At 44.6% G+C, this 27,765-nt stretch overlaps 1 protein-coding gene and 1 long non-coding RNA gene across 6 annotated transcripts in view; one reads left to right on the top strand and one right to left on the bottom strand.

The window, feature by feature from the left end:
- SAMD12 (sterile alpha motif domain containing 12) overlaps positions 1-27,765 on the top strand; it is a 230,306-nt gene that overhangs the window by 96,851 nt on the left and 105,690 nt on the right. For all 5 annotated transcript variants that reach the window (XM_005287293.5, XM_065586062.1, XM_065586060.1 and 2 more), the window contains exon 4: positions 20,401-20,541. In XM_005287293.5, coding sequence (XP_005287350.2) covers positions 20,401-20,541 — 141 coding nt within the window. The remainder of the gene's footprint in view (positions 1-20,400; positions 20,542-27,765) is intronic.
- LOC135981805 (uncharacterized) lies at positions 1,123-15,316 on the bottom strand. Its single transcript, XR_010598966.1, has 3 exons — positions 14,896-15,316; positions 6,644-6,875; positions 1,123-2,377 (listed from the first exon to the last, which is right to left on the bottom strand). It is a non-coding gene; the product is annotated as an uncharacterized LOC135981805 (long non-coding RNA).

Below are 27,765 nucleotides of genomic sequence, written 5' to 3'. Positions count from 1 at the left end.
AAGAACCTCACTTCTTCAGATGCAAGTAATGGAAATCTCCAGAGGCAGGTATAAATCAGTATGGAGATAACGAGGTTAGTTCAATCAGGGAGGGTGAGGTGCTCTGCTAGCAGTTGAGGTATGAACGCCAAGGGAGGAGAAACTGCCTCTGTAGTTGGATAGCCATTCACAGTCTTTGTTTAATCCTGATCTGATGGTGTCAAATTTTCAAATGAACTGGAGCTCAGCAGTTTCTCTTTGGAGTCTGGTCCTGAAGTTTTTTTTGCTGTAAGATGGCTACCTTTACATCTGCTATTGTGTGGCCAGGGAGGTTGAAGTGTTCTCCTACAGGTTTTTGTATATTGCCATTCCTGATATCTGACTTGTGTCCATTTATCCTCTTGCGTAGTGACGTCCAGTTTGGCCAATGTACATAGCAGAAGGGCATAGCTGGCACATGATGGCATATATAACATTGTTGGACGTGCAGGTGAATGAGCCGGTGATGTTGTAGCTGATCTGGTTAGGTCCAGTGATGGTGTTGCTGGTGTAGATATGTGGGCAGAGTTGGCATCGAGGTTTGTTGCATGGGTTGGTTCCTGAGTTAGAGTTGCTATGGTGCGGTGCGTGGTTGCTGGTGAGAATATGCTTAAGGTTGCCGGGTTGTCTGTGGGCGAGGACTGGCCTGCCTCCCAAGGTCTGTGAAAGTGAGGGATCATTGTCCAGGATGGGTTGTAGATCACTGATGATGCGTTGGAGAGGTTTAAGCTGAGGACTGTAGGTGATGGCCAGTGGAGTTCTGTTAGTTTCTTTTTTGGGCCTGTCTTGTAGCAGGAGGCTTCTGGGTACACGTCTGGCTCTGTTGATTTGTTTCTTTATTTCCTTGTGTGGGTATCGTAGTTTTGAGAATGCTTGGTGAAGATCTTGTAGGTGTTGGTCTCTGTCTGAGGGGTTGGACCAGATGCGATTGTAGACGATGGATCGTGTGGTGTGTCCGGGGTGGAAGCTGGAGGCACGAAGGTAGGCATAGCGGTCGGTGGGTTTTTGGTATAGGGTGGTGTTAATGTGGCCATCGCTTATTTGTACGGTGGTGTCTAGGTAGTGGACCTCCCGTGTAGATTGGTCCAGGCTGAGGTTGATGGTGTGGTGTGTCCGGGGTGGAAGCTGGAGGCACGAAGGTAGGCATAGCGGTCGGTGGGTTTTTGGTATAGGGTGGTGTTAATGTGGCTATCGCTTATTTGTACGGTGGTGTCTAGGTAGTGGACCTCCCGTGTAGATTGGTCCAGGCTGAGGTTGATGGTGGGGTGGAAGCTGTTGAAATCATGGTGGAATTCTTCCAGAGTCTCCTTCCCACGGGTCCAAATGATGAAGATGTCATCAGTGTAGCATAGTTAGAGAAGGGGCATCAGTGGACGAGAGGTGAGGACGCGTTGTTCCAGGTCAGCCATAAAAATGTTGGCATATTGTGGGGCCATGCGGGTGCCCATAGCGGTGCCACTGGTCTGGAGGAATATATTGTCACCAAATTTGAAATAATTGTGCGTGAGGATAAAGTCACAGAGCTCAGCAATAAGTTGTGCTGTGTCATCATCAGGGATACTGTTCCTGACAGCTTGTATTCCATCTGTGTGTGGGATGTTTGTGTAGAGAGCCTCTACATCCATGGTGGCTAGGATGGTGTTTTCTGGGAGGTCACCAATGCATTCTCAGGAAATCTGTGGTGTCACAGGGCGTCCAGGATTTCCAGGTTTGTGGATCTTAGATAGTAGAAAGAATAACCCCGGTCAGGGCTCTAAGGGTATGGTGATTTGTTCCTGTGTTAGTGTAGGGAGTGTCCTGAATAGATGGCGCAGTTTCTTAGTGTATTCCTTAGTGGGATCTGAGGAAAGTGGCCTGTAGAATTTGGTATTGGAGAGTTGTCTGGCAGCCTCCTTCTGGTAGTCAGACCTGTTCATGATGACAACAGCACCTCCTTTATCAGCCCCTTTGATGATAATGTCAGGGTGGTTTCTGAGGCTGTGGATGGCATTGCGTTCTGCACGACTTAGGTTATGAGGCAAGCGATGTTGTTTTTCCACACTTTCTGCCTGTGTTCATCGGCGGAAGCATTCTATGTATAGGTCCAGACTGTCATTTCGACCCTCAGGAGGAGTCCATGTGGCGTTCTTCTTCCTGTGTTGTTGGTGGGAGGGTATCTGTGTATCAGTGCGCTGTTCAGTGTTATCTTGAAAGTATTCTTTGAGTCAGAGGCGGCGAAAGTAGGCTTCCAGATCACCGCAGAACTGTATCATGTTCGTGGGGGCTGGGGCAAAAAGAGAGTCCCCGAGATAGGACAGACTCTTCTGCTGGGTTGAGTGTGTAGCTGGATAAATTGACAATATTGCTGGGTGGGATATCACTACGCAAGAGGATAAATGGACACAAGTCAGATATCAGGAATGGCAATATACAAAAACCTGTAGGAGAACACTACAACCTCCCTGGCCACACAATAGCAGATGTAAAGGTAGCCAACTTACAGCAAAAAAAACTTCAGGACCAGACTCCAAAGAGAAAGTGCTGAGTTCCAGTTCATTTGCAAATTTGACACCACCAGATCAGGATTAAACAAAGACTGTGAATGGCTATCCAACTGCAGAAGCAGTTTCTCCTCCCTTGGCGTTGACACCTCAATTGCTAGCAGAGCACCTCACCCTCCCTGATTGAACTAACCTCGTTATCTCCATACTGATTTATACCTGCCTCTGGAGATTTCCATTACTTGCATCTGAAGAAGTGAGGTTCTTACCCACGAAAGCTTATGCTCCCAATACTTCTGTTAGTCTTAAAGGTGCCACAGGGCCCTCTGAAACTTTTTTAAAAAAAAAAGAGGCGGATGGGAGGAGGGAAGGGATGGTTCTTTTCATCCCATCTTAACACCAGAGTGAATTTTTCGGTAGAGAACAATTGTTTACATATTCTTTATGTAAGCAAATTCTTAGTAAACAACACCTAGTAAATCGTGCCCAGGCTACTCCAGACTTGGAAAAATTGTTTGGAGCTGTTACATCAGTATGATCACCCATCTGGAAGGAAAAAAAGTCAGGAGTAGCCTGTGCAAGATTTAGTAGATGTAGTAAACTGTACTTCATTAACCCTTTTTGGTACAAAAACTCTGATGCGCTGGATACATTTTATACCTCAACGAACTTCCCACATTAAAAGAATTGTATAAACGATCCCAATCAGAGATGGAGTCACTTGTACTGTATAAAACGTGCAATTTACATCCACTAATGAGAGACTTTACAGGAAGCAATATCTTTCATTAATTTCTTTTCAAGGGATACGATCACTTTCTACAAAGCATTTTGAGGGCCTGCTAATTCTAGGCTACTACTTGATTATCTCCCCCCCTCCCCCCCCCAAAAACCCCAACCTCTTTGTTTGCTTTCATGTAATAATTAATGACATTCTCTGATTATAGAAAAGGGGAAATTTCTGGGTGTTTTTTTTTTTTACTTGGGCTAGAATCATTGCTGGAATATTGAGTTTAGTTTACTGACAGTAAACCATAGACACCAATCAGATAGGTTTAATCTGCAGGAGGTTATTCAAAAGCTTGTGAATTGATTGCATCTACGGTGGCTGGCGTGGATTGCAATAGGGCTATTTGTGGAGCAGCTTGTAGGCAGTTGTTCAAGGCCCTGGGGTTGCTCAGCCTTTAACTAAAGCTAGGAACCACACCAGCCCCAGCAAGTAGTCCAGAATTAGGGACATGCAAAGTTAAAGCTGCTTTTAGCTACCTTTACCCCATCTGCCTGGGCTGCGACTCACTTGTGTGCTGGGTCTAAAAAGTTATTCAAAAAAATTTATTCTGAAAAAGGCACAGCGCAGAATCTACACTCAGACTCCAAATCCCAGGTTCTTAGTTAAAGACACTGAAATCAATAGAGTTACTCCATATTTACCCTAGGAACTAAGAGCAGAATCTGGCCTGAAACCAATAATATCTGTCAAATGTTCATTCATAAACTATATAAGCAAAGTCTAAATAGGACTGGTAGAGCCACTGAATAAATACCTCCCTATTATTAGGATAAATCTACCTCCCCATTTCTTTGCCTCTTGATATGATCCTGTTTTATTCTTGACAAAACTGATCTTGTGGGGAGACAAAATCCATTTAGTGCTGTTGTGGTGACTGTATAATACCTCTGTGCTGATGGCAATGGAGGAGAGGCTGCACCTTCTGGTAACCTTTTCATAGAATTCTCCCAGCAATCCAGGTTTATTTTCAAAGAGAGCAATGCTATGATAAGTTCCTAAGGGTTAACTTAAATTCCAGAGATGAAAGCCCAGGGTTTTACACGCCTAACATCTTTCATCCCTCTCCCCCTCTGGCCTTGCTAGCTGTAACATTTCCTTTTATAAAAATCCAATCTCTGGACACTTTGTCTGAGTGATGCCGTACATGACTTGCATTGGTATATTCACAATTTCAAACAAAGTTTCACCTAGTCAATGTTTTTTCACTTCCCTTTTTCCCGCAGCTTGTACATTTCAATTGATTATATTGATATACAAATAATGTAAGACTCTACTGCTCACTAACTGCTAATTGTAACCTTGCTAACTTTATTGTAACCCAGACAGCAGAGGTTTCCAGTGATAAAAGATTCCTATAGCATTATAAATGGACCCTATGCAATGTCCTCCACACCATTTGAAAACCACATAGTAGCTGTGAAGGGGGCACGAGGGCAGTATGTATGTGTGTGCCGGGGTGACTACACATTTGTGCGTACAGCAGAAGCAGTCTCGAGCCATCCCTGGCATGGAAGGGTCACAAGGGGACAGGCTAGGGCAGGCCAGGCAAGGGATAACTAGGCCCAACACCTCATGCAATTGGAGTGAAGGGACTGTAGCTTAATATTCCATCTATGGGCTAGAAAAATAGCCAGTGGATCCATGAGTGGGGGAAGATCTTCACCTCTGTAATCCTTCGGTGTGTCACCCGCACAGAGACCGATTACTCTGGGTTTTTGGGCATGGACTGGATTCCACCCTCAACACTGGTACCTATCAATGGTATGCAACATATCCCCATCCTCAAAGAGCATAAAAGGCCAAGATAGACAGGACAAAGAATACACAAAGCAACTGTTCCAGGAAGGAAGGAGTTGGAGAAACTCTGGGTGAGGAGAACAGGATAAAAAAGATTCAGTAAACAGGACTTTAAGGAAGTGTATTAATCATGGAATGCCTATAGTATTGTGTGGATCATATGCAGTATCTTAAATATATGTTACAGGATGGGCTAGATGTCTAAGAAGGACTCTTCCTGCTTCAACTATAATTATTATAATATTTTTTCTATTCATTTCTGTTGCTGTTATACAGACCTTTCTCTCTGAATATGTTTAGTAGTTCAGGTTCCATAGAATTATAGAAGAATCATAGAAGATTAGGATTGGAAGAGACATCAGAAGGTCATCTAGTCCAACCCCCTGCTCAAAGCAGGACCAACATCAACTAAATCATCCCAACCAGGGCTTTGTCAAGCTGGGCCTTAATAACCTCTAAGGATAGAAATTCCACCACCTCCCTAGGTAACCCATTTCAGTGCTTCACCACCCTCCTAGTGAAATAGTGTTTCCTAATATTCAACCTAGACCTCCTCCACTGCAACTTGAGACCATTGCTCCTTGTTCTGTCATCTGTCATCACTGAGAACAGCCGAGCTCCATCCCCTTTGGAATCCCCCTTCAGGTAGTTGAAGGCTGCTATCAAATCCTCCCTTACTCTTCTCTTCTGTAGACTAAACAAGCCCAGTTCCCTCAGCCTCTCCTCATAAGTCATGTGCCCCAGCCCCCTGATCATTTTCGTTGCCCTCCGCTGGACTCTCTCCAATTTGTCCACATCCTTTCTGTAATGGGGGGCCCAAAACTGGACACAATACTCCAGATGTGATCTCACCAGTGCCGAATAGAGGGGAATAATCACTTCCCTCGATCTGCTGGCAATACTCCTACTAAAGCATCCCAATATGCCGTTAGCCTTCTTCGCAACAAGGGCACACTGCTGACTTATATCCAGCTTCTCATCCACTGTAACCCCCAGGTCCTTTTCTGCAGAACTGCTGCTTAGCCAGTCGGTCCCCAGCCTGTAGCAGTGCATGGGATTCTTCCATGTTAAGTGCAGGACTCTGCACTTGTCCTTGTTGAACCTCATCAGATTTCTTTTGGCCCAATCCTCTAATTTGTCTAGGTCACTCTGGACCCTATCCCTACCCTCCAGCATATCTAACTCTTCCCCCAGTTTAATGTCATCTGCGAACTTACTGAGGGTGCAATCCATGCCATCATCCAGATCATTAATAAAGATGTTGAACAAAACTGGCCCTGGGACTGACCCCTGGGGCACTCCACTTGATACCAGCTGCCAACTAGACATCGAGCCAATGATCACTACCCGCTGAGCCCGACAATCTAGTCAGCTTTCTATCCACCTTATAGTCCATTCATCCAATCCATACTTTTTTAACTTGCTGGCAAGAATACTGTGGGAGACCGTATCAAAAGCTTTGCTAAAGTCAAGATATATCACGTTGACTGCTTTCCCCATATCCACAGAGCCAGTTATCTCATCATAGAAGGAATAAGGTTGGTAAGGCATGACTTGCCTTTAGTGAATCCATGTTGACTGTTCCTGATCACCTTCCTCTCCTCCAAGTGCTTCAAAATGGTTTCCTTGAGAACCCGCTCCATGATTTTTCCAGGGACTGAGGTGAGGCTGACTGGTCTGTAGTTCCCCGGGCTCTCCTTCTTCTCTTTTTTAATGATGGGCACTATATTTGCCTTTTTCCAATTGATATTAAGAAGCATATGAGTACTGCTGATGCAAGACCACTGCACCTAAAATGTTCATTTATTATGTAGAATCAAGAAACTCATGTATAAAAAGAATCTTACTTTAAAAAGCAAATATAAAATGTTTTAACTTCTACACCAGGGGTCTCAAACTCATATGACCCAGAGGCCAACATGAGGACTAGTGCATTGGCCCAAGGGCTGCATTACTGAACGCCCCTCCCCCCCCGCTGCCTCTGGCCCCCGCCCCCACTCTACCCCTTCCAATTAGGCCCCACCCCTGCCCTGCCCCATTCCAATCCCTTCCCTGAAGTCCCCACCCCAACGCTGCCCCCAGGGGGTGCAGAAAAGGTGCAGGGTGCAGCGGGGGCTGAGGGCAGGGAGTTGAGGTTCAGGAGGTGTGCAGGGTGCTCAGGGCAGGGAGTTGGTGTGTGGGGTACAAGAGGGGTGCAGCAGGTAACAGGGCAGGGAGTGCAGGAGGGGTGCGGGATGCAGCAGGGGGCTCAGGGCAGGGAGTTGGGGGTGCAGGATGTGGTAGGGGGCTCAGGGCAGGGAGTTGGGGATGCAGGAGGGGTTCAGGATGTGAGATCCAGCCTGGTGCCGCTTACCTAGAGCGGCTCCGGGGTAGCAGCGGTGCTCACTGGGGCCAGGGCAGGCTCCCTGCCTGCCTTGGCCCCAGCTCCATGCTGCTCCGTTCCAGGAAGCAGCTGGAACCGTGTCCCTGCAGCCCCTGGGGGAGGGGCTCAGGCTTCCCTGCTTGTGCAGCTCTTGCCGCTCTTCTAGGTACCTCCCACGAAGCTCCCATTGACCGCGGATCCCTGTTTCCGGCCAATGGGAGCTGTGGGGGGCGGTGCCTGGCAGGAGGCAATGCCGGAGCCCTCTGCCTCCTTCCTCCTGCCCCCGGCCCAAAGGGGCGTGCTGCCGGCTGCTTCAGAGAGCAGGCGGCGCTTGCAACATCAGGAGGCAATCCCACAGGTAGGCAGAGGGGCGGGGGGCGGGGCACGCGGGGAGCTTGGCGGGCCACACACAAGAGCCCCGCGGACCACGTGTTTGAGACCCCTGTTCTACACTGAGGCGGTGAGTGTAAACTAATGTACTAGGGGGAAATGAGCAATTTTATTACTGCCTCAAGGTTCAATGTGGCCCAATGTGAGTATAGAGATTTTCCACTGAACATACGGTCTGGAAAAACCTTTATTAAGATAGTCAGGACCCTGGAAACATTAAATATATGTGTTTTGTACTGTTTTCTTAAAATATAGGAAAATTATTTGCATCTCTACAGGCCTATTTCAGCTCTGATGTAAGTGGGTGCAATGCAGTGGAAATCAGATATGCTCCTATTTACACCAGGACTGCATTTGGCCCAGTATCTCATTAACAGATCTTTAGTCTCTAATGCTAATTGTTTTTAGCAATGTGTTGCCTCGTTCTTTTGGCACATTTAGATTACAGTTCTTAGTGATAGTACGAAAGTGTGATCTATGAAATCTTTATGCAGATCATTTCTAATTTTACCTATCTACATAGTTTGTTACACACAGAAATACATTTATCAGTTACAAGTTGTTTTGTTCCCGATCTAATTTCTGTTTTTAGTGGCTGATAAGTATTCACTGGAATCAACTCCCCTGTTGACAACGGTCTCATAGGGTATGTCTACACTGCAATTAAAAACCTGCGGCTGCTGGCTGGCCCATGCCAGCTGACTCCAGCTCACAGGGCTGAGGCTAACAGGCTGTTTAATTACGGGGTAGGTTGGCTGCAGTCCAAACTCTTGGATCCTTCCAGCTTGCAGGGTCCCAGAGCTAGGGCTGCAGGCGGAGCTCGAACATCTACCCCACAGTTAAACAGCCTCTTAACCTGAGCCCCCCAAGCCTGAGTCAGCTGGCATGGGCCTGCCACAGGTGTCTCATTGCAGTGTAGACATACCCTTAGTGTGTGGTTGCTTTTCAAATGTAGACTGTATGATGTATGTAAGTGCATTTCTATCTGTGTGCTGTACTGAAAGCTATGTACTTTAAGGGCTCCTCTTGCAGAGCCTAGGTGTTAACTAATATGAAGACTGCGAACCGAGTGTTGCATTAGATTTATAAAGCTGGAAAGAAAACTTATTTAAGATGGCAGATTGCAAATGGACACATCTTCGTTGAACTCTAGGACCTCGTGTGTTTGTTTTTTATATACACACATTCCTCCCCACAACCCCATTTTCTTTCTTTTGTTCTTTCTCTTGCAGATTCATAAGTGGTGGTGTTGTTTTTAAGATTAGAAGGGACCATTAGATCCTCTTGTGTGACCTTTTGCATAACACAGGCCATAGAATTTCACCAAATTACACCTGAACTAATTCCAATAACTTGTGTTCAACAAAAACGTATCTTATAGAAAGGCAGTCTTGATTTGAAGGTATCAAAAATCGGAGAATCCACCCCTTCTCTTGGTAGTTTGTTCTAGAATCCAATGATTAACTACTCTCACTGTTAAACATTTGTGTGTAATTTCTCATTTGAACATGTCTGGCTTCAACTGCCAGTCATTAGTTCTTGTTCTGGCTTTCTTTGCTAGATTAAAGAGCCCTTTAGTTCCCGGTGTTTTTCTCCCCAGAGGCTACTTATACAGTGTAATCAAGTCACCACTCAATCTCCTCTTTGATGACCCTAAATAGATAGAAATCCGTAAGTCTCTCAGGTTAAGGCCTTTTTTTGTAGCCCTGTATCATTTTTGTGATTCTTCTCTGCAAAGGCTGATCGAAAGCCGGCCAAATCCAGCAGAAGCACTTTCACTGGTTTAAACAGGCTCTGGATCACGCAGAGCTCAAATCTGCCAACTCTTCATCCGCGATTAGTGCCTCACCCCTGAAAGTGCTATAGTCCTATGGATTTCAAATGGACATCTTTGAATAAGGTGCTGCTCAATGGGAGTCTGAGTGGCAGAATAAGATTATGACTGCTTGATTCCCTTCTCAGTTAGGGTGGTGAAAATTGGAAGTAACTCCACTGAAGTCTGGAATAACAGGATGCAAATGAGATATGAGTCAGACCCGCAGAGTATAGATAAAAAAATCAATATCCATAGCTATAAGAGTGTGCACAAAATTGACTGGAGTTGGCTCTTACAGTGGAAAATTATTTTCCCCTTAGGTTGAAAAATGATCAGCATGTGCTATAGGCTGAGGTCCATTCAAAGGTCACATTTTCAGCTTGATAGGTGCTAGGCTGCCACTTACAAGCCCCACAAGAGAAATGGCAGTGCTAGATCTAACTGATGCCATTGGGGGAGGGGGAAGGGCTGATTCTGAAGCTTTCTGTAGTGCTTAAACTCTGACCATGCTGCTTTTAATTTACCATTTTATTAATATTAATTATTAACATCATGAATATTAACATGAAACCTCTGTTTCATTTTTAATAAAAAAGGAAGTTAAAATTAATGCAGGGACATGGGGGGAAAAGCACTATTGAAAACTGTGCTGAGATACGGGTCTGGAGCAGGAGAGGGGAGTTTCAGGAAACATTAATAATACAAGCTGGATTTATCCAGTGTTGGTGCATGAAAGCATGTTTATAATAGGATTCAGTTTTGCTTTCCTTTTAAAGTGCTAATGATGGGAAAATCTAGTGCTTTAAAATGGAGGTTCTCAAACTGTGCTCCATGGGGACCAGGGATGACCCACAGAGTTTTTGATAATGGTCTGCAGAAAGCTGTGTTGTCACGTGGTGTGGGTCCTCTTGATTTCCAGCCATTCGGCAGTAAAAGGAGCTAAAAAATAAATCAAACATGTTCCTAATATTACTTTTCTGTGTAAGCCTTTGCTGTAATTGCCAAATGGGTATTGGACAATGATGAATGGGGAGGAGTAGGTGGTCTGTACGATCCCACATGAGTGAAAGAATGGCCCCTAAGATAACATTTCTATTAAGATGTGGTCCACACTATGAAAACTTGAAGAAGAAGAAGAAAAAAAAAACAGCTCTAAAAGATTTGCCCTTTTTTTTTTTTTTTTTTTTAAACCAGTTAGCAGAAATGGGAGAGAGAAGGTTAATGACCTAGAATAATGTTTTGTTAGAGGCCTAAAGTTTTTGAACAAATGGCCAGAATGACTAATACCAAATTAGAGCAAGTGACAAAATATTTAGTTCTGACTTCTGTCCTTGGATCTGGGTACAGGGTTCCCAGAGCAGAATTTGACCCTTAGTCATGTGACTCTTCAATTGTGTTTTGCAATCGAAGGGGATCAATGAATAACTACATATGCACTCACAGTGGGAGCAGGTGTACGTCTCTCACTTAATTAAATGGGGATCTGGTTTAAATTCACATCTGTTCCAGGGGGTTTTCACTCTCGTTTTTGAATACTTACCTACCTCTATTTCCAGACAAAACCTCATAACCTCTTTTGGTTTAGAAATCTGGCTCGAATTCTCAAAAGAACAGGTTTTCTGTTGTAGTTTCCAATGCTGGCTGGATTGGATATTCCAAGAAAGCAGTGTGTTTGTTTTTTTGGTTGTTGGTTTTTTTTTTGTAGTATTTAAATATTTCTTCTTCTGGCAGAAAATAGGACTTGCATTTTTTTAGACTTTTTTAGGAACTCCAGAAAAGGTTTTGTTTTGAGTCTTGTTCAAAGGGTTGAATCAGTTCTAATACTATCCAAATTGTCTTGCCCATTCCTATTCTTTTCTACGTATTCACTGTACATCTTTATATATGGATGTATGTTTACTCTTTTTGCCAGTAGGTACGCTCTAATGTGATTCTTTACAATTAATAAAGAAATGGGAAATATAATGCATAATTAGTGGCTGCCTACTGAGCAACATTAGATTAACAAGGAATTGAAGAACAATGTATCTGGCTGATGGCAGATAAAATCAAAGGTGTTGACAGATTCACTTTACCTGTCACAAATAGAAAAGACCTTGAAGGTTGTTTATTTGATATGGGTACCATAAATCTACCAGATACATACAATCAAGCAATGGTGCTGGATTTCATTGCTTGAAAAATATGATGTGCAGTGTAATAGAAGTCCATTATTACATGTCTTCGGTGCTTAAATATATTTAATTTTGTATAGCCAGGAAGTAGCTTGGCAAATATATATACACCAGATAATGTGGATTTATAGACTGTCTGCTAAAGGTATACATTTATCCTTAATTTGCTTTGTGGGTCCTGTTTGGTCCTTCCTGAGAGCACTAAAATGGTTGTCTCACATTTTACAGCACATTTGAAAAGCAGTGTAATATGATTTGCACCTGAATTTATATTTCAGATGGGAATTCAAGTTATTACTATTTCCTCCTATTAAAAACATCAGGTCTTGAATATGTTCAACTGAAAAACAGGACTGGCTAACAGTCTTTACCCAAGACTTGTAAGGAATCAATATAGTTCCCATCAGTACAGTAAATTACTTACTGAACCACTTCCAGTAATCATGATGTACAATTTCTCATTAACCCTGTCCTTTTCTGCACAGAATTGTGTTATTGACTTAGACTGATGTTCTGTTGGAATCATCTATGGCTCTTAAGTCAAAGAGCAATTAATTCAAAATGTGATTAAAATAAGGTTTTACAGGTTTACAAGTGCCTTTTTGGAAAGAGTCTCTCAGGCCAGCTCCTGGAAGAGGAATCACTGATTCTCCAGATTGGGGGCAGGGGCTGGAAAGCAGGACTACCTACTTCTGGAGAAGATTCTTTGCCACTAATGTTGATTTTGAAAGATAATTAGGTATCTTCTCCATTTGTGAGCTACCTGGCAAGGAGATAATTTCTATTAGGGAAAAGATAAGAATACATTCCTGCTTTTGAATCCTGACTGTAAAATATTTTTTTTAGTGATTCTGTAAAAGAAACATTATGAGATCCCAATCTGTGTTCAGTAATTTTGGATAAAATTGATCCTGGTTTTTAAAATTTTTTAAATGTTTTCTTCCATTGGTACTTTTGCAAATTCTTCTTAGGATCTGTAAGTCAAGCTGAGTTCTTTCTGCCTCTTCAGTTATAACTAATTTGAAATTATTTTGCTATCAGAATTTAGAGGGCTGTTTTGTTGATATCTGGGTGGAATGGAATCTAGCTCCATAAGATGTGTGTGACACTTCATGAGCAAACAGAGAGACAAGACAAGGTCCCTGGCCACTTATAATCTAAGGATCAGATTCTGATATAATTTGCACTGGGGAGTACCTTGCTCCACAAGTAGTCAGTGGAATCATTTCTGGGATAATCTTACTCACAGTGAGTAGCACTTTACCCCAATATGCATCAGAAGAAGTGGGCTGTAGTCCACGAAAGCTTATGCTCTACTAAATTTGTTAGTCTCTAAGGTGCCACAAGTACTCCTGTTCTTTTTGCGGATACAGACTAACACGGCTGCTACTCTGAAACTTTACCCCAATGCGACCGAAGAGTCCAATCTTTTGAGGTACACCTCTACCCTGATATAACGCTGTCCTCCGGGAGCCAAAAAATCGTACCGCGTTATAGGTGAAATCGCGTTACATTGAACTTGCTTTGTTCCGCCGGAGCGCACAGCCCTCTCCCCTCCCTCACTCCCCCCCCCCCCGCTCTCCCATGGAACGCCGCTTTACTGTGTTATATCCAAATTCGTGTTATATCGGGTCGCATTATATTGGGGTAAAGGTGTATTTAGCATCCTGGATTCCTACAGACTGAATGAGAGTCAAGGACATGCTAAACCTTGCAGGATTAGACCCTAAATAAGAACAAGAATAGAGAAAAATGACAGATCATTATATCTGGAACACATGAGGATTGTGAGACAGACGACACTAACACAAGAGAGGAAAGGTCATTTGTGTTAATAAATTTGACAGGTTTATTGTTGATTACTTAGTAGAGCTGGTCAAAAACCTAGGAAAACAAATTCACAAAATTTTCATTTTCTTTCTGGGTTTTTAATTTTGAAAAACTTTGGCAAAAATTAAAAAATCAATTTGCTCTATTGCTTAGTTTTCTTTTAATTCATGTTCATATTCTCTTTGGGTGCGAGAGGTGTTGTTGGAAGGCCTAGTAGAAAAATTGTGATTTTTAAGAAAAGGATTTTGGAGAAACGAGGTCATGCTTCCATAGCCATATTGGCAATACTAACTGACCCTGCCAGCAGGTAGGGGATCTTGGGGGACAACTACTGCACTGGTGGGGTGCAAAAACAGGGAAAATTCAATAGTGAGTGGTATGGGGTTTGTTAAGGTAGACAATTGGGGAGGGGTTTCTTTTAGTAAATAGGATAGGGGGTTTCCATAGTGGGGTACACTACAGTTGGTAACCAATTACATTTATACTTCAGTGTTAACAGGTAGCTAACAATTTCTGTGTAAAGGACAGCAGCATATAACCAACTAACAGTTATGGGTAAAATGTGTTAAATAACTAACAACTCTAGGTAAAAATGTGTCACAGTGGTGTAAATGTAAAATGTGAGGGGTGTTAGAGAGAAAAAGGGTAACCAATGGGGTTTTATGCTAGACTTCAGTAATACAATTAAGGTTTGGCAGCAGTAGGAGCAGGGTGAGCACGTGGGGGAAGGGATTAAGAGAGAGAGAGACAGACAGAGAGCAGACAGGCTGCAAGTTTAAACAGCAGAGAGACAATTATACAGAACACAGCAAAATCTGATCTATGATTTAACTTAACCAAGACTACACAAATTAGCAAGTAACAAAACACAATGCAACAATTCTTTAAGCCTAACTTACAGAGTACAATGCAAGCAATTTTCTAAACCTAATTTAACCACAACTATGCAAAATGAAATTACAATTTATCTAGACTAAAGGCTAAACCTAACCTAATGGGTGCACCTTAAACTAGGGGTAGTTCCAGAGGGCAGAGTGGTGTGTGCCCAGGATACAGCTCCGGGGGGGAGTGGGCGCTAACTAGTGATGGCTGCAAGCAGGCTTATTTCTAGCAGCAAAGGCGCTGCGAAGCTAGAAGCAGATTACAGATACAGACCAAGGAGTTAGCTTGGGTCTGCCTGCTGGGGAAAGAAAGCCAGCAGGTAGAACAAGGGGGGTGTGCCAGAGGTTTTTCCTTACCAATCCCCAAAGCAGCAGCAGGAACAGCAGTTTCAGCATCAGAGGATGCAGAGAGGGCTCGATTCGCTTACAATAATCAGAAGATCTCCAGGCACAAATTCGTTGTTCGTGGGAGGGGAGTTTAAAAACGGGGGTACGCTCAAAAACAAACGAGAGCGGGGAGAGGGCCCCCCAAAAACCCCCAGCTGATCAGACCAGGTGGCAAAGCAAGGACCTTCTCCGGGGGTCTGATCAGAAAATGTCTGGTTTTAAAGGCAAACTCAGGCAGTTTCCCGCCAGTAACTTTGATTGGTTCCCCTTAATCCAGGGGAGGAGAGAAGGCAGGGAAACTGCAGGTAGGCACAGGACATGTCTGGGCAAGTTCTGAGTCACAGGTATGACTCAGATGCTCAGCTATGTGGCCACTTTAGGTCTCGCATACCTGGGCAGAGCACCCTACACCGAGCCAGGTCTGAGCAAAGAAGCTAGACAAAGGAGCGAAAAAGCCCCCCCCACCTCCCTGAGCAGAGCAATGGCTCCAGTCAGTCTGCACAAGCCGTTTCCATGAGCAGGGCCAGGCTGTGACTTTGGTCAGTTCCATGGCCGGGGGAGGGGGGGGAAGGGGGGGCGGGGGGCAGTCACTCACTACAAACAGAAAGGAAGGGGAAAAAAGGAATCCAACAGAGGGACAGCTGTAACAGACACTAAGGGTACATCTACACTACAGGGGGGAGTCGATTTAAGATACGCAAATTCAGCTACGTGAATAGCGTAGCTGAATTCGACGTATCGCAGCCGACTTACCCCGCTGTGAGGACGGCGGCAAAATCGACCTCCGCGGCTTCCTGTCGACGGCGCTTACTCCCACCTCCACTGGTGGAGTAAGAGCGTCGATTCGGGGATCGATTGTCGCGTCCCAACGGGACGCGATAAATCAATCCCCGAGAGGTCGATTTCTACCCGCCGATTCAGGCGGGTAGTGTAGACCTAGCCTAACAAAACCTAAAACTTAGTCTTGTCAGGACATGAAGTAGACATGACTTGAAGACACAGGATCCAGATTAAGTAAGCAAATTTCCACCTTTACATGCTAATTTATTGATTATAATTGCAAGTTAACCAGCAAGTAGAACTCAGTGTAATGCTGTGAAAACTTTAACAAGGTGCTTGAACCCTCATCCAAGTCCAACAAAGCACATACTGTTAAGAGTCAAAACGTCATCCTCTCCTTGATAAGATTTTATATGCTATGTTAGTTTTTGAATAACATGATATACAAGCCATGCCTTCTCCTCAAGCTTGCCTGATCCTCCAGGCCTACACTTTTCTCCAAAGAGCTACTCCCACTTGCTTATATTCAAGGTGGAGTCTAATGAGCCACACCTGTCCTGATGACCCCATCAGTAACCACCTTATACAACTCCTTGCAAGGTTACTATGATGGGGACAATAGAAGCATCTTGGTGTACAGCTCTGTTAAAAGAATTTTCTCTCAAACAAATACATGGAACATTCCGTGGGTGTAGTAGTCTCATCCCCCAAATCTATTAATTCTTTACTCCATTCCCCCTTCTTTGCCCTTTCCCCCCAGTTCATTGATCCATCTACTTCAACCACTGATCCATTTGTACCCTTTGCTTTCCTATCCCCAGCATTTCCTGGAATCTCCTTTGGGTGGCTTCCTATCTGGAAGCTGCTCCTCACATCAGTAGGTAGCGACAGGTGGTATCTTACAGCTTCTGCTGGAAGGAGTGATGGTAGCTTGATTATCTACAGGGCATTGGGGTGGTTTGGTGGAGCAGGTCTCCACTGATTCACTGGTGATATTCCATAGCTCATGGGCAGGGGAGGGGTTTGGAGGCTCACCACTTTTTTTAGCAGTTGCCATGGTCCATATTAAAGCAAGTGAAACTTGCAGCTTGCCAGCTGCCTGCACAAGCAGCAGCAGTTCAGTCCCAGCCTCAGACAGTGCTGAAGCTATCATCAAGTAGAGCCAGCGTTAGTGTTTGGGGTAGGCCAATGAAGCAATTTCCTCCTCCTTTCCCCACAGGTGACCAATTCCTGTCCACTGTGATCATACCACTGAGTCCAGGGCAGGACCTAAGAACTGGGGCGAAGGATTAATAAAATGGTTCTTTTGATTGTGCCCCTAAGTTAACCGACTCACTTTGCATTTTTTTTAATTCTCCTTTCTCAGCCTCTTGCTGCAGAAGTGGAGTCGGAGGCTTGTTCCTTACAATTTGTTTAAAAGTCTTTACATCAGGTTAAAGGGCTGTTTTTAAGGCTATCTTGGCAAGGGAAACTAGGAACTAACCTTAAATGAAAGCTCATGCAGCCCAATGGCTGCTCTATGATGTGAGCCACCTCCAACTAATCCATGCTGGCACAAGAGGCTTGTTCTTGTGTGCGGAGTTGGGAAGGAGCTAACGCCAGCCCACACGGGCAGAGTGAAAGGCTATGATTGGATTCTTTAAGTAGAACCAGATTTGCAAACATGTTTCTGAAACTAATGAGGTAAGTCTGGGCACAGTTTGTGTAACATTTGCTCTGCACAAAAACTAGGGAAGCACATTACTATCAATTAAGCAGGAATATTCATCATATCATGTCAACAATCACTTTTCAAATTATGTGGTACAGTTTGTGAATTTAAACTAATTTGTCACCTGGATAATTTAGGCATCTTCGTGTATCCCGCGCCACAGAGTTATTGAGCTGGAGGCAGTAGATCGTGCACTCATCTCAGTCCGTGGGAATTCTGCCTGTATTAAGACTGCAGGATTGTACAAGGAATTGCAGCTGAGTACATCCAAACAGCCTACGTAGGTCTGTTCCTTCTTATGAGGTAGCTGCTGTGCCCCCTCAATACGTGTTGATCTCCATACGTACATTGTGTATTGAATGCAGGAGATAAAATAATCTTCCCTGCCCAGAGTTCAAATCATGTCACTCCCTTCCACTGGCTTCGTCTTACTGTATTCATAAAAATCTGCGCTTTTCATAGTCTTTATGAAGGCCTTGCACAAATGTGCCCTGCCTACATGTCTGCTCTCATTTCTTACCGCTTCCTTCTTAATTCTCTCCACTCAGCTGATAAATCACTCCTTATTTCTCTCTTTATTTCCTTTTCTAATTCAGGTCGTCTTCCATGCTGCCCTGTATTTACACCTAGAATAATCTCCCTTTGCCAAATGCATTCTCTCGCTCTCTGCTCAAATACCTCTTTAAACCCTAGTCTGCAACTAGGCCTTGGCTAGACGATGCCTACAGTGAGGAGAGGCAAAGAGAACCTTATATTTCAAACTTTATAAAGATAAAAACCCAGAAAATTTGGCAGGAACAATAATATAAATAATAGACTAATAATACAAAGTAGCATCAAATACTTGCTTAGGAAAAGAATAACTGTAAATTACCACCACAATAAAAAGAAGTTTTTAACAACATACTGTCACCCAAAGTGGGAATCAGCTCCTCCTCTCCCTGGTTGCAAAATCCAGCTTCACTCCTGGTTTCCCACCTCTGCCTCCTTTGGCTTGTGATGTTCCTTTGCTTCAGTGCTGCGACAACTGCACTCCTTTGCACCAGCAAACAACAGCTCCCCATCGGCTCATTCTTGTAAATCATTTCAGGAAAAAATGCTGTCACTAATCCATTACTGAAATAGAAAATAAACTAAAAGGAGGGTGGTCTAAATTAATTCTACCATCTGGTCTCTAGGTCTGATCTTTGTGAAGGATGTAAGCTCCTTAGGGCAGAGATCATTCCCTTTGTTTTGTTCCTAGTAAAGGTCCAAGTACACTGTTGGCTGAGGTAGAAAACGTACTCCAATGAGAAATAAATAAATGTCTAGAAGAAAGATATTAAAAGCTATAACTGTTGGCCAGGTAGGTGAACAGAGCTGGAGGAGCCACATGGTCTCCTTCTGGGCTGACACATTATTACATACTGTAACAACAACAACAAGGAGTCTGGTGGCACCTTAAAGACTTTATTTGGGCATAAGCTTTTGTGGGTAAAAACCTCACTTCTTCAGATGCAACTCTCTGCCCAAAGATGACAGGGATGCTGGCACTATTTTCACTGAGGACTTTAATTTTTGCTTACTTTCAACTGCTAGATTGGCATTGCAGACTGCATTCTTAGACTGTTGTACATCCTTTGTAAATTGCTTTGAGATGTCTTGGTGTGATAATGTGCTATAACAATTGAAGTCATTATTACTCTCTCTTTCGCTGAGGGAATTTGATGGCTGGCATTGATCTATAAGACACTAATTTCCATATTTTGGTATTACATTAACCAATAGATTTCCTCTGGTTTATGATTTCACAGAAAGGTTTACTGGACAAGCCTTAGTGCTAAGGAGTGCCACCACAAAACTGGGACAAAGTACATGAATTATTGTCATTCTCTACCTGAGAAAGATATATATATTCCTTTGTCGATGATGCTGATAATGATATTGATATGACGAGTGGAACCCAAAGATGCAGATTTAATGGTTAAAAGACCCACAATTCAGTCAAACTAGGAAGTAAATGAACCTGAATGTAGAGAGAGGCAAACGGCTGAGTTTGCTTTGAACAAACATTATATGCCAGATTTTCAGCCAACGTAAATCAGTCCAGCCCCAGTGTGACTTGGTGCTTACAGACTAGCATTGGACAGGTGAGGCAAGGGCCCCTTTGGAAAGGAGAGAAGATAGGCTTCAGCAGGTTGTGGGCTTGTGGCTGGGCCTAACCACCAGCACCAATACTTTAGGGGCTAAAGAATCAGGAAAGCTTTTCCTCCCCTAAAATAAAGGGTTTGGAAGCACTGCTTCAAGCAGTTGCTTCATGCTGTGATTCTCTGGTGGACATGGGTTGCCTTAGTGCTTGTCCTATCACCATGTTCTGTCATCCTGATCCTGCTATTTGCTGTCTCTTAATTTAGCATTTATATTACAGTGGAGTCCAAAAGCCCAGATCAGAGTCCCATTGTGCTAGGCACTGTAATAACACAAGACGATTCAGTCCCTGTCTGGAAGAGCTAACAGTCTTATGTGTGTGAATTTAGCATGCTCTGCATTATGGGCTATCTCAGGCATGCTGCCAGCCCAAGATTCAGATCCTTAATTCGGTTGCACCTGTATTCAGTCTGTTGCTGTTCAAAGGGATCTTGGGAGGGCAGGGGATGGTGAGGCTGTTCAGAAGTATCCAGGGAAATTTTGTTGTCATCCTATAGGCCAGTCTGAGCCTGCTACAAACTATGATACCTCAACATGCCTAACACAAGTAGAACTTGCCAAACAAATTTTCACTGATGATGTAAAGCTAAGATTCTGAACATGGATCTCTGGAGTGGAAAGTAATTAACTCACCAAGTCAGGTATCCCTTTTGCATTTTAGATCTACCCCATTATGAATCAGATTGTTTCACAGCTGAGGATTTTAATGCAGCAGAATGAGGTTTATTTGCTAGAATGAAGTTATTACATCAATGGAAATCCTTGGATGATTTTCTTCTTTTTACTTTTGGATCCAGGCCGTGCATTGCTGAGGCTTACTGACAAGAAGCTTGAACGAATGGGGATTGCCCAGGAGAGCCTACGACAGCACATTTTGCAGCAGGTGCTTCAGCTGAAAGTGAGAGAAGAAGTCCGAAATCTACAATTACTTACACAAGGTAGGAAAGAATTTCAGTGGGGGCCTATAAAAAGGTAGTGAAGGTAAAGTTCAAACAAAGACATAAAAGGTGATTTGACAGTCCTCAGTAAGAAATGATGCATGAAGATCTTATCGACTCTAAATACTTTCCTAGTGGGGAAAGGGAACAAAAGGTAAAACAATGCATAAATAAAAAAGGTATGTTAAGCTGACTGTTGGCATGAGGAGAGTAGTTTTGATCTACAGCTTGATGGCATTCTCACTTAAATGCCTACTTACTAAGACAAAAATAACTTGACTATATAAAGAGAGAATTAATATAAAACCATCTGTCTTTGCAGACATGAACATTTGCATTAATTGTTTACTCTCACCATTAGATAAAAGAGTAATCTCTTATGGTAAGAGCTGTCAATGAGAATTACCTGGTAGGTATCTGAAAAATGTAAAGATCTTGATTCTACTTTCTCATTGAGGTAACTCCATTGATTTTACTAGAATCATTCCTAATTTATACCAGTGGAAGTCAAAGCAGAATCAGATTCAGTCTGATGATCTTGTGTGTATATATGTGTATCTGGGGGGAGGTCATTTAACAACAACAGCAACAAAAGCCTGTACATCTTTTCCAAATAAGGCTAAAACATTTCATAATGGCTTGCATTATTAGCTCTATTGAGGCATTTGTAGCTGCTGCAATAATATGGAACAGAGCAGACATTGTACTCACAATGTAAAGTAATGGTTCGGCATCTTTTAATATAGGTCTGTAGTTATCCATCCTTGTAAAATGAGGTTTGATAATCCAGCCAGATAATTTCCATGATGTTTTGGTTTAATGCCCATTTTGTGTCAATGCATATGAAAAGAAATATTGTTAAAATATACTGTGTGCACTGAGGAGCACTATGTATTCCATATGCAGCATTATGTAGCGGACTAAACTGTGCTTACTGTACTAGGAATAAACTCATTGGTTAGTGCAGTAACTGCCCTTCGACAGGAAGAGTCTCTGGCTCCAAATGAACTGTTCCTCCGGCAGGTTTTGATGTGGTTTCTAATGCCGATGGGTCATAGTTGTAAGGTTTTTCCTGTCATATGCATGCCTCTCCAGCACTGCCACCCCCGGACATGTTGGGGCACTGCAGGTGCATTGCACTTGGCACCCCAGACAATTACCCCGGACCAGATTAGTTCAACCCCTCTCTGCAACATCTTGTTTATTCACTTATTCTACAGAGGGTAACTCATTTATTTCGCTGCTCACCCTGGGTCCATGTAAGTGTCCTGGTTAGTTTCCTCTCCTGTTCCAGAGGTCCCAGCCCTACACCTAGAGCTGGTCTGTACTTTGGGCAATTCCTCCTCTTAAGGCAGGAGCCTCCTAGCTCTTCCCCTTGGAGCTGGTGTCGTGCTTTAGGCCAGCTGTAGAGCCTCAGGCACCTTCTCCTCCTTCTGGCCCATTTACCGATCAGTCCTTCCACTCTCAGCCTGAGAGTTCAGCAGGCAGCACTTCCCCTGTGCTGTCCTCTTCTTGTTAATTCAGGGGCCTGCAGGAGCCTTTTGACAGGCATCTGCCCTGCTATGAAGGAAGAAGCAGAATTTATGTTGGCCCCTTCTTCCAGTTCATTCTTTATTGGCTGGGCGAGAACAGAGCCTTGCCCCATCTTCTCTGTAAGGCTCCAGGTCCCAGACCCTTAAAGACCTAGCAAAAGGATTTCTTCTAAATGTTGCTTCTAGGGCCGGCTCTGGCTTTTTGGCCACTCCAAGCAAAAAAAAAAAACGGGGTGGCCAGAACGGCAAAGCAAAAGAAAAAACCCTGTGGCGTGGCCGGAGCGCGGGTGCAGGGTGACCGGCTGGGGGGGGAGGGAGAGGGTGGGAGCAGGCGGGAGAGAGAGAGAAGGGGGTGGCCAGGGCTACAGCAGGGGCACTGCCACACGGCCCCTCCCGCTGCGCCGCCTCCTGCCGCGAGGCCTCCGCTCCGGTCGGCGGGGAGGGAAGGAAGAGGACTGCCCTGCAGGGCGCTCTCGTTCTCCGCGCCACCGCCCCCTACAGGGCGGCCAGAGCGGAACAAAAAAAAAAAAAAGCGGCCGTGCCGCCCTAGTATTGGGCAGAATGCCGCCTCGAACAATCTGCCGCCCCGAGCACCAACTTGCTCAGCTGGTGCCTGGAGCCGGTCCTGGTTGCTTCTTTCCAGGGCCCCTTTCCTCTGTCTCCATATTTCCTCACCTCTTAAAGGACCATGCTGTGTGACAGGGAGGACTGGGCAGTAGGCAATACTGCCCTTAAGGAACAGACTATCCTGTTACTCTACCACTTGCAAATATCACCTTACCAGGGCCAGCTCCAGGCACCAGCAAACCAAACAGGTGCTTGGGGCGGCACATTTTCAGGGGCGGCATTCCAGCCAGCCTCTTTTTTTTTTTTTTTTGCTTTGGGCGGCAAAAGGCTAGAGCCAGCCCTGGCAGCAGCAGTGTGTCCTGCACGGGGGGCGCCCTGGGGCCGCTGCGGGTCGTGTCGGGGAGCAGAGCCCGCACCTATGGCCGGGCAGGCTCTGAGCGCGGGACACTCGGGCGCATGGAGCCGCCTGCAGGTGCCGCAGGGCGGCCGCTCCCTAGCGCCGCAGCCGGTGCTGGGCGAAGCGGCCCGAGCCACCCAGGGACTGCGGCAGGGTGGCCAGCAGCAGCAGTGGGGCCACAGTGGGGACTGGTGCCCGGGGCATTGCTGTGCGGGGCCCATGTCCCGCTCTCCGGGACTCTGTTCCCTCTGGGGCTGTACTGCCCCGGCTCCTCAGGCCCCTGCCGGGGCGGTCCCCCAGCTCTGCTCTCCTGGGTCCCAGCCGGTCCTGGAGGCGGAAGCCCTGGCTGGAGGGACCCTGAGCTGAGGCGCGGCCCAGGAGCCCCGCTGCTTACCCCGACCCTGCCAGCGCCAGACCGGCTGGAGGTGAGGGGGGAATGGGTGGAGTGAGGTCAGGGGGAGAGCCCAGCGCTGGAGTGGCAGGGGGTGCGGGTGGGGGGGAGAACCCAGGGCTGGGGCAGCAGGGAGGTGCGGGGGGAGCCCAGGACTGGGGTGGGGGCGCTTGGGGCAGCAAAAAACCTAGAGCCAGCCCTGCACCTTATCCTGTCCGGGCTGCTTAAAGCTAGTGTGTGTAGCTGTGATATGAACAATAACTGGTCTTCAAAATGCCTTAGTAAGGAGATGGTGCCCAAGATCCTCCAATGCTTAGAGGTCCACTTCTTCCTCAAAAAGTCATCTTTTCCAACCATTGCTTGCCAATTTCCACCCTGTCTCAATCTGTCCCATTAAAGGGAATGTGATTTGAGAGATTGGTGGATTTTAAGTTCCAGTTGTAGCCCAGTACCAGACACACTGGAAGTTTCCCTCATGTGTTTAGGCCCATTGATGGAAGGTCAGACTATGCTTGTAAGGACCATTAATGATCCATTGGCTTTAAATTTTGAGTCAGTTACCTATTATAGTCCTGCTGACCTCTCAGTAACTCTTGATTGGCCACGGGGCATTGCTTTAGAGTATATCTACACTTCAAGCCGGGGCTGTAATTCCCAGCTTGAGGAGACATGCTTGTGCTAGCTCTCATCCAGCTAGTGCACTGAAAGAGTGTAGCCGTGGCAGTATGAGGGGCAGGGGCAGGCTAGCTTCCCCAAGTACATGCCCATCCAAGACCCCAGGTACATACTGAGCCAACTAGCCAATCCTGTTGCTCGCACTGCCGTGGCTACCCTTGTTTTCAGCATGCTAGCTGGATGAGAGTTTGTGCAGGTATGTCTCCTCAAGCTGGGAATCGCGCTCCCAGCTTAAAGTTTAGCCATACCCATAGTGACTAATGGGTGTTGCAGACTTGTCGGTGACTGCTCTTCAGTGGCTCCACTGGGAGCTTGACAGGTCAACTGGTGGTATCAGTCATCCAGGGTCAATCAGTAATGATGACATTTCATGTGGCATCCTCCAGGATTTTAGCCTTTTGCCCATGTGTTGAGGATACATATGTGGCCTTTGGTAAAATCACATATAAACACAGGACAGAGTATCATGAATCTGCTGCTGATAGATAGATGCAAGTCTCTTGTCTTGAGCAGACATCTGTGTAATCTGGTCTCTGCCTTGGGGGTTATGTAGACAATGTATCCCTCTGGATGCCCCCTTATTCTCAACCTAGAAGAGCGCCATGTGTCTGTTGGATATTCAGCGAAATTGGTTCACTCTCCCTCCCCCAGCTGCCCAGTTTTCTCAGGCTGTGTCTAAATTTATCCTGCATAGCTTAGCAACAGCAGTACATACCTTCATAACCACAACCCCTTATTAAAGTAATGTCCTCTTAGTACTCTGTCTACCAGAGATTCTTGTTTGTAGCTGTTAAGGAATTCAGGGCACATCTTCATCCTGATGAATACTGTATCTACGCTTGGACACCTGCCTTTTAGGGATTCCACCTCAGGTCAGAAGGTGACCATGGTTATCCTGTGGTGGCCTCTAAAGTTTGAAGTTATTCCAGGTAATTGGTGTGAGAGGAAAAGGTTACCGTCATGCCACAATTTCGATGCTACTTAAAGGAAGGAAGCAGGGCATATAGTTAACAAACCCCTGTCTGAGTCATTCAATGCGTAGGCTGGCCTTTAAGTAGTCTGATCCTAATCCAAAATGGTTCAGTGAAATCAGTGAAACACTCCCATTGACTTTAGTGGACTTTCGATCAGATCCTGATTGAGGTTAGGATCCAGTCAAAGAACAGCGAAGATTAAAAAGACTCATGACATAATATTTATATACAGTGTAATTTATTTTAAGAAGTGTTTGTTTCATCTGCCTTCCATACAGAAAGTTCATATGTAAATGTTGCTTGACAGATAGCAATTGCACTGTGTACGGCCTTCCTCCATACTTCTGTTGTAGTAACTTACTTACAAACCCATTTCACATTCCGTCATTCAATGCACGCTGTCCAGGCTGTGCTGGGGATCTGACAGCAGTGGTATTATGTGATTGTGTAATTGAAGGCTGTATCTTGAATTTCAGTGGGACTGTTCTTGTGAGTATGGGCTGCCTGATTGGGCCTATTATCAGCAGAAATGTTATCCCGACCTCCACTGGGGTAGAAGGGCTTCCTCATCTGACTGAGCTTTTCTGCAAGAAACCCAGCGAGGTCATGGAACTAATTTGGCAAAATATCTGCAGATGTCTCATGGGGAGAGTGCTCAGGGCTGGAATCATCATTATTATATTGTTTCTTCCCTAATCCTGATTCATAAGAGCCAAAAAAACCATGTTTTACATAACTACACAGTGATGGTGTGAAGCTAATTTTGGATTTTCAATGCCAGTCCAGCTCATAGCTAGCATAGAGAGAAGATGTCCCATTAGCATTGGCATATCAGACCTACGTGGAATGCTGTGATTTTGAACAAAATGTTTTTAGACAGGGATCTGCTAATGGTGCTTGGATTTAGGTTGTGTGTCATACCTGCACTCTGCATATTTTTAAGGTGACATTGTGCCCATTTATAAGTTGCTCTGAGAGTTTCAAACTGGGCTAAGTGCTACTTGAAGTTAACCAGCCGATCACAGAAATTGATGCTAATTCTTCAGGAAGATTTCCCCTGGTAACAAAATACATTAGATTAAGGCCATATGCCTCATTATAATGGATTGCTACTGTTGATGCTTGTTGGCATTATACCATCAGTGTACCATCATTATACCTTCATCCTGTGCTGGTGCTCAACTTCTAAAGAGGGTATGTGCACATTGTTAACCAGGGTAAATAACTCACAAATAAACATTATCCCCTGCCCTTGCTAAGGAGTAGTCCAGTTCCAAATCTACTGACGAATCATAGTAATGCGTCTGCCTTAGATTAATTTAAGTGACCCTAAAGGTCCATCTTATCTTTTTTGGGGATGTAGGAAAACTGCTGCCCGATGATGGTATGACGTTGCATAATGCTTTATAGAAATATGCTTATGAGTATAAATATGATATAACTGGAATATGTTTTATGCTAGATATGCCGTGTAACATATCTTTGCAAAGGTTTTGATCTACTGAATATATTCATCCTATTTGTATGCATGTATCATTTTTATATCTGAAGTTATGAGCGTTGGCTCTATGCTTGTATTTAAAGTGTTTGCTATAGGAAGCACATAAGGCAGATTTGGTCAACATAGTGTGAAGGGGTTATTCAAGTAATTGGGAGTACTTAACTAACCATGGACTATAGGAGACACCAATCCACAGCTGAGCTTTCCTGGGAACGTTCAAACTAACATGTAAACAATGGCGTCGGCCTGCAAAAAGCTGAATCATTCATAGACATGTGACTTGCCCAGGTGGCTAGAGACCCCATCTTGTGGGTGTGATGTTGCACAAGAGAGAGACTATATAAGGCCCTGGAAACCCCGCATTTTGTCTTCAGCTGGCTCAAAAGATAGCCTCTCCACCCCAAAGAGATGCCTGAAAGAAACCGGAACAAAGGACAGTAACTACGGGGGTGTGAGTGATTGCTGGACCCAGACTAGGAAGGAGCCTAATCTGTCAAAGAAGCTTATTGGAACATCTCTGAGGGTGAGATTTACCTGCATTTAGTTTCCTACTGTATTAGGCTTAGACTTGCGTGTTTTTGTTTTATTTTGCTTGGTAACTTACTTTGTTCTGTTTGTTATTACTTGGAACCACTTAAATCCTACTTTTTATATTTAATAAAATCACTTTTTACTTATTAATTAACCCAGAGCAAGTAATTAATACCTGGGGGAGCAAACAGCTGAGCATATCTCTCTATCAGTGTTATAGAGGGCGGACAATTTATGAGTTTATCCTATATAAGCTTTATGCAGACTAAAACGGATTTCTTTGGGATTTGGACCCCATTGGGAATTGGGTATCTGGGTGTTGGAGACAGGAGCACTTCTTAAGCTGTTTTCATTTAAGCCTGCAGCTTTTGGGGGACATGGTTCAAACCTGGGCCTGTGTTTGTAGCAGGCTAGTGTGTCTGGCTCAACAAGGCAAGATACTGAAGTCCCAAGCTGCCAAGGAAAACGGGCTCAGAGGTAGTCCCAGCACATCAGGTGGCAGTTCCTAAGGGAGTCTCTGTGACTGAACCCGTCACAGATGGGTTTATTGTCCCAAAATGGCTTTTGAGAAACCCTATAACCAGAATTTTTCCTTCTGTGTTAGACAAAAATCCCTGTTTTAAGAGCTTTGCAATTGTGAGCTTTTGGATAGCAGG

This window comes from Chrysemys picta, chromosome 2, assembly GCF_011386835.1.
Source record: "Chrysemys picta bellii isolate R12L10 chromosome 2, ASM1138683v2, whole genome shotgun sequence".
In the NCBI taxonomy this organism is placed as follows: domain Eukaryota; kingdom Metazoa; phylum Chordata; order Testudines; family Emydidae; genus Chrysemys; species Chrysemys picta.
Note: the sequence above shows the minus strand (reverse complement) of the source record. Positions and strands in the feature narration are given on the sequence as shown.